The 13,662-nt window shown below is 38.8% G+C and overlaps 1 protein-coding gene across 2 annotated transcripts; it reads left to right on the top strand.

Moving 5' to 3' along the window:
- The first annotated feature begins 338 nt into the window (after window positions 1-338).
- Window positions 339-11,609, top strand: mtrf1l (mitochondrial translational release factor 1-like). 2 transcript variants are annotated; one of them, XM_039748208.1, is made up of 8 exons: window positions 339-455; window positions 2,976-3,476; window positions 4,091-4,170; window positions 6,306-6,489; window positions 9,546-9,709; window positions 9,900-10,017; window positions 10,245-10,381; window positions 11,061-11,609. In XM_039748208.1, exons 2-8 carry the CDS (start codon window positions 3,044-3,046, stop codon window positions 11,268-11,270), a joined length of 1,326 nt encoding a protein of 441 aa, XP_039604142.1. In that variant the 5' UTR covers window positions 339-455; window positions 2,976-3,043; the 3' UTR covers window positions 11,271-11,609. The 2 variants fall into 2 exon arrangements, with proteins under 2 accessions (XP_039604142.1, XP_039604143.1); XM_039748209.1 differs by lacking the exons at window positions 339-455; window positions 4,091-4,170 and having other exon boundaries at window positions 3,359-3,476.
- The last annotated feature ends 2,053 nt before the right edge of the window (window positions 11,610-13,662 follow it).

The following is a 13,662-nucleotide window of genomic DNA, read 5'->3' as shown; positions in this document are numbered from 1 at the left end:
CTTGTACAATACTATTAACAAAGAATTACATCTTGCCTGAAGAAGGGGCCTGAGTTGCCTCGAAAGCTTGCATACTGTAATCTTTTTAGCTAGCCAATAAAAGGTGTCACTTTGCTTGGCTTTTCTCTACATTCATAATGGCTAACAAGGTACAACACCCTAGTACTATAAATAAAGTTTATCGGTTTTGAACACGCATGCGTAGATTAAAGAGTCCGGCCCTCATGTGGGCGTGCACTGTTTTGAGAGCGATTTTGCTTTTCGAACTGTTAGAGAGCGCATGCTTGTAATAAATATTTGTCAATAAAGTTAATAGGTTTTGAATGCGCATGCGTGGATTAAAAGGTTTGTCCCTCATGTAGGCGTGCACTGGTTTGAGGAAGATGATTTTGCTTTTCGAAATCTCTTAGATAAAGTAGTTCGTTCCTATTAAGACATATGTTCACTTATCTCAGGTAATTTATGTTTTAAGATTTGGGTTTTACTTATTTACCATTCTGTAATAGTGGTGCATGATTTCTTCAACGTAGCATGCAGTATACAGTTAAATGGAAACGCACGTGTCCTGTGTCATATTGGCAGCTTTCAAGGAAAATGTACTACAGGCATTGAGTTGTGTCTGGTCGTGATCAAATAGAACGGACCTGGGTTTTTTTTTTCGTACGTGGATTACTCGTTTAGCCAAATGTAATTGTTGACGATTTGGCCTGATCCTGGATCTGTCATTTTTTCGAAACTCTTGCTGGATGTGTTGTCATAGCAGCACATCCAAATCCTCAAACCTGCTTGGAGTAGGTTTGTTTTATGTAAACCAGGATTAGCTAACACACTTAATCAGTGTCCGTGCGTGGAATTCATTCAGTCATGGCTTCGCCGTTCATTAATGAGCAACCATTTGATATCCGTGCGCAAATTATAAGAAGAGATTTTCTTATAGAGAGGGTTTTGCGTGATCGGCAAGATCCTTTATTGCTCCTGGAGGAAATTCTTTTTGAAAGATACCGCTTTAGCCGAGGGGGAATATTGTACCTCAAATATTTATTAGCACCTTATATTCAAAGTCAAACTAGGCGAAGTTGGGCTCTCACAACCACACAGACAGTATGCATTGCTTTAAAAGGTTTTTTGCAAGCGGCACTTTTTTATATACTGTAGGCGATGCAGAAAATCTATCTAAGTTTGTCAGGCAATTCATAAAGTCTGTTTGGCACTGAAATATTTCCTTTGGGTTTTCATAGTGTTTCCTGGACACCTGCGTGTGCAGACAATAAAAGAGGAGTTTCATGCCATTGCAGTTAGGTACACAGGCAAAAACACCCAGAGTTCCATAAAGAATCTGACAATCAGCCTAACATTCTCATTACCCAGGATTTCCAAATGTGGTTGGGGCACATGGGACTGATCAGAGTTGAGTTTGATCAAACATTATTTGGAAAATGTACCTCTACTCCTGATGAATAATAAGACACAGTATCTTCATCAAATATTTGACCTTTGTCAATATCTTGTTGGTCAGACACAAGTTCTAGGGATATGACATTCCCTGCAACTGACCCAACAAAAAAAAAAAGGGCCATATGGAACATGCAGTACCTATGGCTCACATTGAGGACAAATATATGCAATGACTGTCCTTTACCTGAAATGAAGTGACCACTGCATCCTGCCACTGGTTCTGAGGAGGAGCTTCCCCCTGGAATGCCCTCAGAAACAGGGCGATGGGCATTTTGCTGGAGAGCCAACTCTTCTGCAGGGGTTAGGTCTGGACCGCGTAGACCTCCAGCTGTTTTTTGCTTGTCTGCCTTCTTTTTAGCTTTAAAATTAATGTTTTTTTTTATATTATATATGATTCTTTATGTCAACAATTCTTGAAATAGTTATATACCAATATTTACCAGTTTGAAGTATATTCTCTTCGGTGGGCTGCCGCCCTGCCCAGGGTTTGTTTCCTGCCTTGCGCCCTGTGTTGGCTGGGATTGGCTCCAGTAGACCCCCTGTGACCCTGTAGTTAGGATGTAGCGGGCTGGATAATGGATGGATGGATGGAAGTATATTCTTGTACTTCACTTTAACCTGTTTCCATGTTCTCCTTGTGCTCACATTTGATCTGGAATTATGACATATTAAATAATAATTAATCTGACACATAGCAAATGAAACGCTGCACTCAGTAAGTACAATGCACACTACTTAGCGTTTAACTTGTTGGCCACTTTTTGCCAGCCGTCTTTTCTGGTTTGGGCTCCTTTTGCAGTGTTACCCCTTGTGCATATTAAATCTTGAAATTCTTCATATCCTTTGAATAAAAAGGCCTGCTCCGCTTGGTGAAAAAAGTGTGCCCGTTCTGTCGTCATTTTGTTACAGCCTATCAAAGACTTGCTGATCATGTTTTCTAGGCTCAATATACTGTATATGAGCTTTCAGTCAGCGTATCTCGGATGATTCGGTCCAGCTCGACTAATCTACTACATGGCTACGTCTGAAAATCTGACTTATCCCGGATGAGCTTCACCTGCATTTAACTCATCCAAGATGAGGCCTCTGATCTCAGATGATTTAAGTGACATACGGAGAATACCCCCCAGCTCTCCCAACAGAAATTGGTTTATTTCTTCCTTGTGGAATCCTTCACTTGAGTAATCCTTTTAGACAGGAAAAGAAAAAAGCATCAAGTGGAAGCTATACTTTTGGCAGTCATGCATTTGGGCAAAATGCTAGACAAGACCCTAACATATTCGTTTCTCCAGTTAATTTATCGGAGGCGTTTCAGGCAATGCACGTTCAGAAGCACATTTGCTACAATAAATAAGTTTGTAGATGCTGTTTGGCCACACGTCAAAAAGAAAATGACACTAAACGGAATTACGGTTACTGTTTGTGCCCATAATCAGCAAATAATGTGCTTGGTTTGGCAGACTTTCTTTTTTAAACTATGTATGTATGTATTTATTTTTATTTATTTTTGTCCTTTCCAGAATTGTTGCTTGTATGGATAGAATTGGTACAACGAGAATATAACACCGTCTCTTTACGGACGTCGGCCATGTTTACGTTTAGATGTCCTTACAGAACCGTGAAACGACTTGCTGCTCATCTTTTTCCTAAGAGAGAACAAGTCACTCTCTCGTCTTCAAGTTATGGGCCAACGTTACAAAGAAACATTAAGCTGCTCCGAAGTTTCCGTCCTGGCGCAGTCCACGGCAGAGCCATTCAGAATCCCAGGCACAGTGGGGCTGAAGTGCGTTGTTTTGAGGAAATCTTCAAAAAGGACTCCTTCCAGGAATTTTTAAAAAGATTAAGTTATGAATATGAAGGATGTATTGAAACACTAAACAAATCCCAGGATTGCGATGTTAAAGAGGAGGAGTTACGTCGTCTACACAAACGGATTACCAAACTGTCTCCATTAATGCAACATGTTAATAAACTGAGGGAAAAAGAACGGGAGGTTCAAGATAATGATGCACTCTTGCAAGGTATTTAAATAAAATATTGGTCCGTACTGTTGTTCATGTTAGCATATATTTGTTATCAAAGCTGTTTATCACAATAATTTGAATAAAATAGAACCGTATTAACATTAAAACTAAAACTAGGAGTGGCATGGTGGATGATGCGGTTGTCTCAGGGTTCAAGGAGCCTTGGTCTGAATTCCGGCCCAGCCATTCGACTTCACGGTGTCTCCTAACCTGAGGTGATTTCCTCTGTTGGATTGGGGATTTCTGCAGCAAGAATAGGTTTAAGTGGATTCAGAAAATAGTTAGATTACATAATTAACGTAGTTATTTTGAAGCAGTTTTAGTTCATTCATGTTCTGTCTTACTGCACTTTATGCATTACACGGTCTCTGAAACCCAAAATCTGTCTCAACACAAAGCAAAAAGGAACCTTCTTTGAACAGAATAAGATGCCGGGCCACTTTAGAGTCTTTGGATAAGCAAACTTGGTTGTGATGTGAGAATAACCAGGAATACCCTGAGAAAACCTTCACTAGCACCAGAGGGGACTACTGTAGCTGTTCTAGTAATAAGTATTGTTAAATAAAGGCGATACGCACACTGCGTGTTCACATTTTTATTTCCATTTTTAGATGAAGACCCCGATATAAGAGAACTTGCGAGGACTGAAAAAAATCTGTACAATGCATCAATACAGGAGTTGAAGCAAAAGGTACTTGTTTGGTGAAGGCATGTGAGTGACCCTGATAACCCTGGAAATGTTGCTAGTGAATAGTCCCGGAAGTCCTAGTTTATATTTTTATAGCTCCTCTTAAGCCGGCTCTGCCTGTTTAGTTGTCTTCATTTATGCAAAACATACACAGAGTGGCCATTTCTTTAGGTAGAACTACACTAGTATTTAGCCCTCGCTCTAGCACAGAGGGTTTTATTATTTTAATTCTTGGAGAAATTTCCCACACCATCTGTTCTGTTTATTAGGCAATAAGGAAATCACTCCTTAGAAAATAAGGAAACTAAATATATATTTCTTTATATTGAATTTTAAAAGTTATAAAGCTTCAGGATAAACAACATTCCAAGTAAAAACTGTGGAGCTCCTTGATCTTAGTTTTCCTTGAATTTTAGTTTTCTCATTTTGAAATTTTGATATTTTCATATGAAGTTGGTCACGAGAAGGCAGGATTAGGTAAGTAAATTCCACCTTTGTGAAGTGTTTGTCACCGTGATTTGTTAATTGTCATAGCGAATGTGACTCTAGTAGGAAATTGGTGTTGTTTTAAGTTCAAAAGATTATCCGAATTTTGATCATCCACGTTTTGCATCTGCAGATCTGTTTGAAAGGTACCCTCCATTTTTATTCGGTGGCATTTTTATTCTGTAACGAAATGCAAATATTTACATTAAATGATGCCAAGTTTAATGTATTCATTTATTAAATGTTTTTAAGGCATTACAATTTTGTTTTTATTAGGTTTATATACACTCTCCAGGAAAAAAATTGGGTCACTTCCACTTTTCTCATTTACGGTTTTACCTTCCATGCAAATACTTGCCCTGTCCTCGGCATTTGTACCGTTACAATTGTTTTTGTCAATTTGATAAGCACTGACACAATCTATTTGCCTAGATTTTTTTCTGCATTAAGAAAGATATTGACAAATATATGTGTAAAAACAGGGACACATGAAGTAACATAATGTTTGTTTTTTTAGGATTAATTATTGAGAATATATGTGGGTCAGACCACTTTATAGTTCTGACTGCTAAAAAAAAAAAAAAAAATCATACCTCCGGCCCTATAATGGTTAAGGACTTGGGGGTCACCTTTAGTCGATTCAGCAGGTGTCTGTCTGGGTGCCCCTAAGGTTTCCTTTTACTAATCTTTGCACACACAGAAATAGGACAAATAAATGTGGTTTTCAAATAGACACCACTCTGAAGGGCAGACCCCTTATAGTTCTGACCAAAAATATTAAGACTTTTTAATTAGTCACAATTCTGAGGCTACAACTCCAAAAATGAAAGTATCTACTGCAGACAAAGGTCCTTCTCTTGTCTTTTATTATATAAATACAATCAATTGGGTTTCTCATTATCCTGATATATCTGTGACCTGGGATAGTGTGACAAACACCTGTGATGCCAGTTGTCCTAAACATTATGAAATGGGATGGCATGTAGAAAAAGTGTTGTCAGTTTTACATGGTGAGACTGAAACGTATTCAAATACCCCTAAATTAAGGTCTGCAGTGTGCACTTTAATCACGTTGGAATTGTTTGATTTGTCATTTTAAACTGTGCACAGCAGAGCGGTAAATCAAGGAAAAGTGTGTCTTAGTCGCAAATATCATGGAGGGCACTGCAAAAGTATCTCCTAACTCAGGAATATACTGGGAATATCCTCACCTCAGATATATTTGGGGATTCCAAAGTTTCTGCGCACACATCAACGGAACCAATTTAAGCCCTAACTCAATACAGTGGGTTTCATACCCAGCAGGGTGGTCCCATCTGCCGCTTATCCAGTGCCATATTATCTCTGTGACAGACAGTATGTCAGGGTCTATGTGTCTACCTTTGTTGGTCCATTTCATGGTAAGTCCACTACAAACCACAGGAAGACCACTTGCAAACAGCTCTGCTCATACTGGTTTGCATGTAACCTTTCATTAAGTGGACTGCCTTATTACAGAGGAAAGTTTCAGCTATCCAAAAAGTAGCCACTCTGTGCACATCACTACAAGGAAAACCACTTTTTTCTGAACTTATTCATTTTAGAATGTTACACAAAATTCTCTTGAATAACACGTATTACTATTCTTCATTCTTTGTTGATTGTCATTTTAGATTATTTCAAGTCTAATTCCTTCAGAAGAAGCTGATGACAATGATATTATCTTGGAAGTGACAGCTGGTGTTGGGGGTCAGGAAGCCATGTTGTTTACGTCAGAAATGTTTGAAATGTATCAGAACTTTGCAGCCTACAAAAGATGGAATTTTGAAATTCTTGAATATTTTCAGAGTGAACTCGGTGAGTGTTATAAATGTTTGGCCATTGAAAAAAATGCACAGAATTAATGCAGTGGTTTTCTGCTTCCTCTTACTTCCTGAATGTTACAGAAGTTGTTTTAGTACCTAAACACGGGGAGGGGGGCATTCAAGTAACTGCATTTTCTTATGATTTGGTGCTCAAACACAAACTGTGGGATTTGTGTTGAAGAAAACATAAAATGTCCGCTCACCCTGTCAGTTTGCAGCCAGATACTTTATTTAAGCTGTAATAAAGAACTATTTTTTTTACGGCAACAAAGCTTTATAATGTGAAGGAACTTTGGGTAAAATGTCTAATTTGTTCCATCCAGTATTCTGTTACTTCACTGATTGAAGAGGTTCATATGGTAGAGACATTTAAACCAAGTGTCAGTTGTTTACTTGGTAAAATGGACTGGTTTTGGAGAACTGGCACTTGGTGTGCATGTCATTGTAGTGTCTCAGAAATTAATGGTCTTTGTTGGTACTACTGTGTTTTGCTTTCATGGCCTTGGTAGAAAATGATATTTGTATTGATTTGTAAAAGAGAGAGAAGAGAGCAGCAGGGAACTAAACTGGAAAGATGCTTTGGTATAAACCTCCATCTGTGATTGTCAAAGTCTGGTCCAGTGCCTTAATAGTCATGTGTAAAGAATGAAATGTGTCCTCTTTATGTTTCTTAGCAGTACTAAGTAAGCCAAGCTGTCTTATTGTCTTGAACTGGGTAGAAGTGTTGCCATTTGCTAGCTTGTGTTCTGCATTGCCCTGTCATATATAATATAATATAATACAATATAATATATATATAGCTGCACAATTTTCTTAAAGCATTTGTCTGTTTTTGTTGTATTTTTTAACAAAGTATTATTTTTAGCTGCTGGAAATCTCAATCATATGCATAAGATCTGAATTAGATGCACTCTGAAAAGATGGATCTTCCCATGTTGTTTTTTAAAAAGAGAAGTTTTAAAGAGATCCAAGGAGTTGGTGCTTGCATCATGACAGCTCTTCTGCACAGTTAGCATCTTCACTTCAAAAACGGCAACAAAGCGCTCACTGCAGTTTGCCATTAAGCCTCTCATTAGTGGATTGTTTTCATCCTGGTTCACAGTTCTGATTGTCTTGCTCAGGTAAATCCACCAACCAAAAGCTACTTGTTTAGAGTTCATGAATTGTTTGATGTCATCTGTACAGCAGGTTAAGAGTGTGCTTAATGAAGAATAACATACAACTTTCAGTACATCAGATTGTATATGAACACTGTGTTTTATATCGGAATATACCTGCTTTAAACAAGAGAACTGTACATGGGAAGGGCACTTTTGATGGCGGTGTACTAATAAACCAAAACTAAATGTTAGAGTCTCTGAGTTCCTGTTGGAATACAGTCTGGTAGAGCATTCTTGCTGTTGTATGGGATGGAAGTAATTGAGCCTCATTAGCCAATCTGGACAATCAAAGACTGCATTTTACTGTGTGCTTCAAGAAAATCAGTTTTTTCATTAAGATGCTGGCAACAGACTGTCCACCCTTGAGGATGTCCATTAACACAGGCTTAAAGTAAAGGGAGAGGTTTGTTCAAGGTATACTGTATTATTTTTGTGTTATTTATACCTCACCGCCTCTTCCCAGCATGAGCTGTTATAGAGTAAGGATTGGAGAACCAGGGCGGCACGGTGGCGCAGTGGTAGCGCTGCTGCCTCGCAATTAGGAGACCTGGGTTCGCTTCCCGGGTCCTCCTTGCGTGGAGTTTGCATGTTCTCCCTGTGTCTGCGTGGGTTTCCTCCAACAATCCAAAGACATGCAGGTTAGGTGGATTGGCCCTAGTATATGCTTGGTGTGTGGGTGTGTTTGTGTGTGTCCTGCAGTGGGTTGGCACCCTGCCCAGGATTGGTTCCTGCCTTGTGCCCTGTGTTGGCTGGGATTGGCTCCAGCAGACCCCCGTGACCCTGTATTTGGATTCAGTGGGTTAGACGATGGATGGATTGGAGAACCATAGTCGGGTGTTTTTACTGTATACATACATCTTTTAGTGCTCTCAGAGAACAAAAATCAAGATTTTGTTAAAGTACACGAGTCTTTACTATTTCTGATGTTGTCCCCTTTTATTAATAGAAATGATACCCGTAATTAGTTGCTTATTTGTCCCACACATTGATGCTTTTTTTATTTGTGACCTAATAACACATCAAATCTTTCCCAATGCATTTCACCACTCGTTTTAATCTGGCCTTTCTGTTCCCAAGCAATCTGTTTCTTCCTTCTGATTTATTGTGCTGTGGATTTAGTAAAATACATTTAATTAATTTATTATTTAATTTAGATTTTGGATTGTTGTTCTTTTGAAAAATCCATTTTCCACATGGCTTCATCAGATATCCTCCTTTTCAGGTACACTGTGACATTAGGGGTTGACTCAGATATGAATCTGCCTGTGCCCTGAAGCAGCCGCAAATCATAATGCTCTCTCCACCATGCCCTACAGTTAGTATGAGCTGCTTCTGTTTTATAGCCACTGTTTTGGTTTATACAAAACACAACATTTAACACTGAGGTAGAATACGTCTAACTTGAATTTGTCAGATGAGGGCAAAATTGTTCCACTTGGGTGATTCAAGGTATTCTGTTGACTTAAATGGCTACTTGATGTCCATGTGTTAAAAGCAGATTATGGCGGTGCTGTGGTTAGGCTGCTGTCTCACAAACCCAGGGTCTTGCTGCATATCCTTGTGTGGACGTGGCTTTTGAGGAGGTTGATGATTTACCCCTCTTCTTGTGATTTTCTCTGGATATTCTGCCACACTGTGAGACGTAACGTTTAGGTTGACTGGTGACACCAACTTGGCCCTTTGTGAATAATCCTGTCCTGTGGTGGATGGCCTCCTCTCACAGGGTTGGTTTTTATCCGTTGCCCAATAGTATTCAGCCCCAACGTGACCATTTATCATAATACAGAGGTTTAGAAAGACTGCCCAATGAACATTATACCCTAATGCCAATTGTAAATATTTGTTTCATCTAATTTTACTTAACATTATTTCATGATAATTGTTGCAGGAGGACTGCGCCATGCAATGGTCAGCATAAGTGGGCAAGAAAGCTACCAGCATATGAAATACGAAGGTGGTGTTCACAGAGTTCAGAGAGTCCCCAAAACAGAAAAACAAGGGCGTATTCACACGAGTACAATGACTGTGGCAATATTATCCCAGCCTGCCGAGGTACGCTATCTTAATGGACAGCAGCAAAGAGTCATTTGTGTTTGACTGTTTTCTGTAAATGTCTCATTTTTCTCAGTCAGTTTGTTACATTTTTTTAATTTTCACATTTAAATGCACATTTGCCAAATTGGTCATGTAATACACAATGCAAGTTTCTTTCTTTTTTTTTTTTTAAATTATTGTTATTCAGATAGATTTCACAATTAATGCAAAAGATCTGCGGATTGAAACCAAGAGGGCCAGTGGTGCTGGAGGCCAGCATGTCAACACCACTGACAGTGCAGTGAGAATCGTTCATCTCCCTACAGGTACTTAAAAACAGGAAAGAAAAATCGGAGTTTTTGTTTTTAAGTACATCTGCATTGTGCAACTGTTCTGAAGAGAAAAGCAAGTAAGGACTTCCTTGCCTGTGTACACTATATACATGGCTTTAAATGAAGGTGTACGTGTCTGACCGTCGAGTTAAAATCCATTTCATTAGTGACGTCTGTTGGTTTGTTTTTTCTTTGCACTATCATTGAACTTTGTCTTTCAGGGATAGTTGCTGAGTGTCAGCAGGAGAGATCGCAGCTTCGAAACAAAGAAAAAGCAATGCAGGTGTTAAGTGCAAAGATTTACAGCATGAAGCTTGAGAAAGAAATGAGCGAACGTTACAATGCACGTAAAGTCCAGGTACACTTGTTAGATTTTTCATGATTTCTTTAGTGTTGTTTTTTTAAGTGAGCTCCTGTGCTTGTATACTGAAGGTACAAGCGAGTGTCGCTGTACTCTGTACACGTGACAATTTGGAGTAGTTCTATTTCCTACTACCTGTTGTACTGCAGGTAAGGCACAAAGGTGCAAGGACAACAAAAACATCATTAGTGAAAAATGTCAAAACTGGTGGGTGTCTGATACTTTCAGTGCTGATAACAAGGCCAAGTTTCATTCAAACTGAGTGCCCACTGACTTGCTTCCTGACCCCCACATCACTCCGACACTGGCCAAATCATGTTCATGGATGCCTAAAATGTGCCAGTCCGTTAAAAAGGGAGAATTTCTTTTTCCATTTTATTTTTTTGTAGAATATGTAGGGAGAGTTTAAAAAGGCACTAAAGTTAAGTAAACATTACTGTGCATTTATTCACTTTCATTGTCACTGAAATAATATACAGCATCTGGTAGCACTTGTACATACTGTAATTTGAGTTGTATAGCTCTACGATTAGGAGTACACAATTTTAATACTTTTATATTGAAATTGCATTTTAGAAGACATTAGTTCTTTTATGAAAATGTACTACAGTATATGTGAAATGATGTACTGAAGATATACCCACTGTACATGAAGCCTGTTGTAATTTTTTGACAGATTGGAACCAAAGGAAGGTCAGAAAAGATCAGAACATATAACTATCTCCAGGACAGGATTACAGATCATCGAATAAGTAAAACAATTCACGATGTCAAACAGTTTCTTATGGGAGAAGAACTCTTGGATGAAATGATTCAATCTTTAAAAGAATATTCAGAAATGGAAAGTGTTTTGGATATGCTGGAAAGTATGCATACTACTTCCTAATTTGCATTTTAAAGTGCCTTAAATTACATTACTGGAAGAACACAAACCCTGAATATTATGTGGACTGGTCACACTTCCAGCAAGTGTCTGATGTACTCTGCAACTGACCACATTTATACAAAAATTAATCTGTCACCATTAATGGAGACTTCCTTAGATTTTTTATTTATTTGTTTTTGACATTTTAAATGAATAATCAAGTTCCGTGAATTTAGTATCAATTAGTCACATGTTTAACGTAAATGATATATACCAGTATTTTTAATCCTGGTATGGAAACAAAGTATTTCACAAAAAAAAAAAAAATAAAAGTCCTCATTCAAAGAGTGACATTGTATACATTCTCGGTTTCCTTTTGTGTCAGCACCTGAAAGATGGTAACTGTCATTTTCACCGTGTGGCTATCCATCCATGTACTTTCTGAACCTACTGTGTCCCATTACAGGATTCATGCTACTGTAAGGAGTTTAGAAACCGGCCTGGCACCACATACAGTGCTTTGAGAAAGTATTTGCTCCTTTCTAACTTTTTACTTATTCATAATACTTTATTGTAAATTTAGTATAATACAAAAGACAACCTTAGTAAACTCAATTTTTAAATGATCATTTGATTTATTGAAGGAAATAAGTTCTCAAGCACCTATATAACCCATGTGAAAAAGTAATTTTCCCCCTTAGTCACTCAATGAACCGATGAACCAAATTGCAAAGACACACCCAGGCTTGACTGCAGCAAGGCCTATTGAATCGAGGCATCACTTACATAGAATCTTTCCAGCAATGTGAAGTGGGCATCTCAACAAGGAGCACATCATTCATCCATCAAAAGAAATTCCAGAAGGCCAAAGAAAAAACGTTACTGAAATGTATCTGTCAAGAAGGGGTTACAAAGCAATCTCTAAAACCGTGGAACTCCAGTGAACCACCATGAGCGCCATCATCTTCAAATAGAGTGGTAAATCTGCCCGGGAGTTGCTGGCCTAATAAAATTGCCAAGACTCAAAACTCCTTAAAGACATGTATGTTAGATTACCTGAAGACTTTGCCATGGATTGCTGACTTGTGTCAAGAACTGCTGGGGGAGACTCTGCCCCCTTTGACCCTGAATTGGATTAAACAGTTGGAAGAATGTTTGTTATTCTGTAGTTCTAAATTAGCTGTGCTACCTGTCTAAGACACAGACCTCAGTGTTAACATGGGCAGTGCACCATCTACTGGAATGCATGTAGTAGTAAAATGCATTGCATTTATTATTCCGACAGATGACCTATCACAAACATTACTGCTTTTATGAATTCCAAACCAAATGACATATAACAGAGATATAGCAATCGAACGTATACACAGATACTTGTCCATTTATTAGGGTGAATAAGCTAATTTCTGACCATCTGCCAGTTGCTCTCTGTTGAGTGTATTCAGTTTTAATATTTGCAGTATAGTGTGTCCGTCCAGTTTCTATGACTCTATTATATGTCATTTGTTATGCGATTCATAAAAGCAGTACTAATGTAGTGTTGTGTCATCTTACAGATGCAAAAGCACACAGACACTTTACCTTTTAGTCAGGTGGATTGTCAGTTTTCAACAACCCAGCCACAGGGGGTGGACAGACCAGTGTGTTTCTTTGCGTTGGCCCCAAGCCTGGATAAATGGGGAGGGTTAAGTTAGGGAGGGCATCCGGTGTGAAATTTTGCAAAATCAATATGCAGACAGATGATCCGCTGTGGCAACCCCCGACAGGCGCGCGAATGAAGAAAAAGAATTGTCAGTTTTCAACACTTCTCTATACTCTTCCCTTGGAAAATGAACAAATCTGTCAGGGGAGCGTGTGCCTCGTTTACTGGGCTAGACTCTCGTCCTTTTTGTTTCTCTCCACAACCCTACAGCTGGATTAAGCATGTTAAAGTCGAAACACTGAAAAATGGTAGTCATTGGAGCTCGCAAGTTATGGCAGAAGCTGATGACATTTTTGGTTTGCATTTGCTGAATGTGTTTCAACCACTTTGTCTACAAAGTTATGAAATACAATTTACTTGGAAACCCCTCCAACTTCACAAGGGAGAAACAAGGTGCCAGAATAGTAGATGGACAACAGAATGGCTGGACACAGAGTATAAAGGAGAAGCAGATGTGGAGACTTTCAATGTCACCGCGTTAAGAAATGGACGACAGCTGTCGGCTATGCTGCACGAGTCAGCAACAATCCCGATCTGCTAAATAAAGTGTGATGTGAGGTGTCTCAAGTCACCTAAAACATAGTGCAAGGTAAGATTCAGCAGAAGACATGTGGCTTCCAGTGTAACACAGAAGGTGTGGAAATTTATTTTGAAATACAACAGTATGTTGACATCTGCACCAAGCATATCACTATGGCCAATGTGTGAATC

The sequence above is a fragment of the Polypterus senegalus genome, chromosome 3 (genome assembly GCF_016835505.1).
Source record: "Polypterus senegalus isolate Bchr_013 chromosome 3, ASM1683550v1, whole genome shotgun sequence".
Classification (NCBI taxonomy): Eukaryota; Metazoa; Chordata; class Cladistia; order Polypteriformes; family Polypteridae; genus Polypterus; species Polypterus senegalus.
Note: the sequence above shows the minus strand (reverse complement) of the source record. Positions and strands in the feature narration are given on the sequence as shown.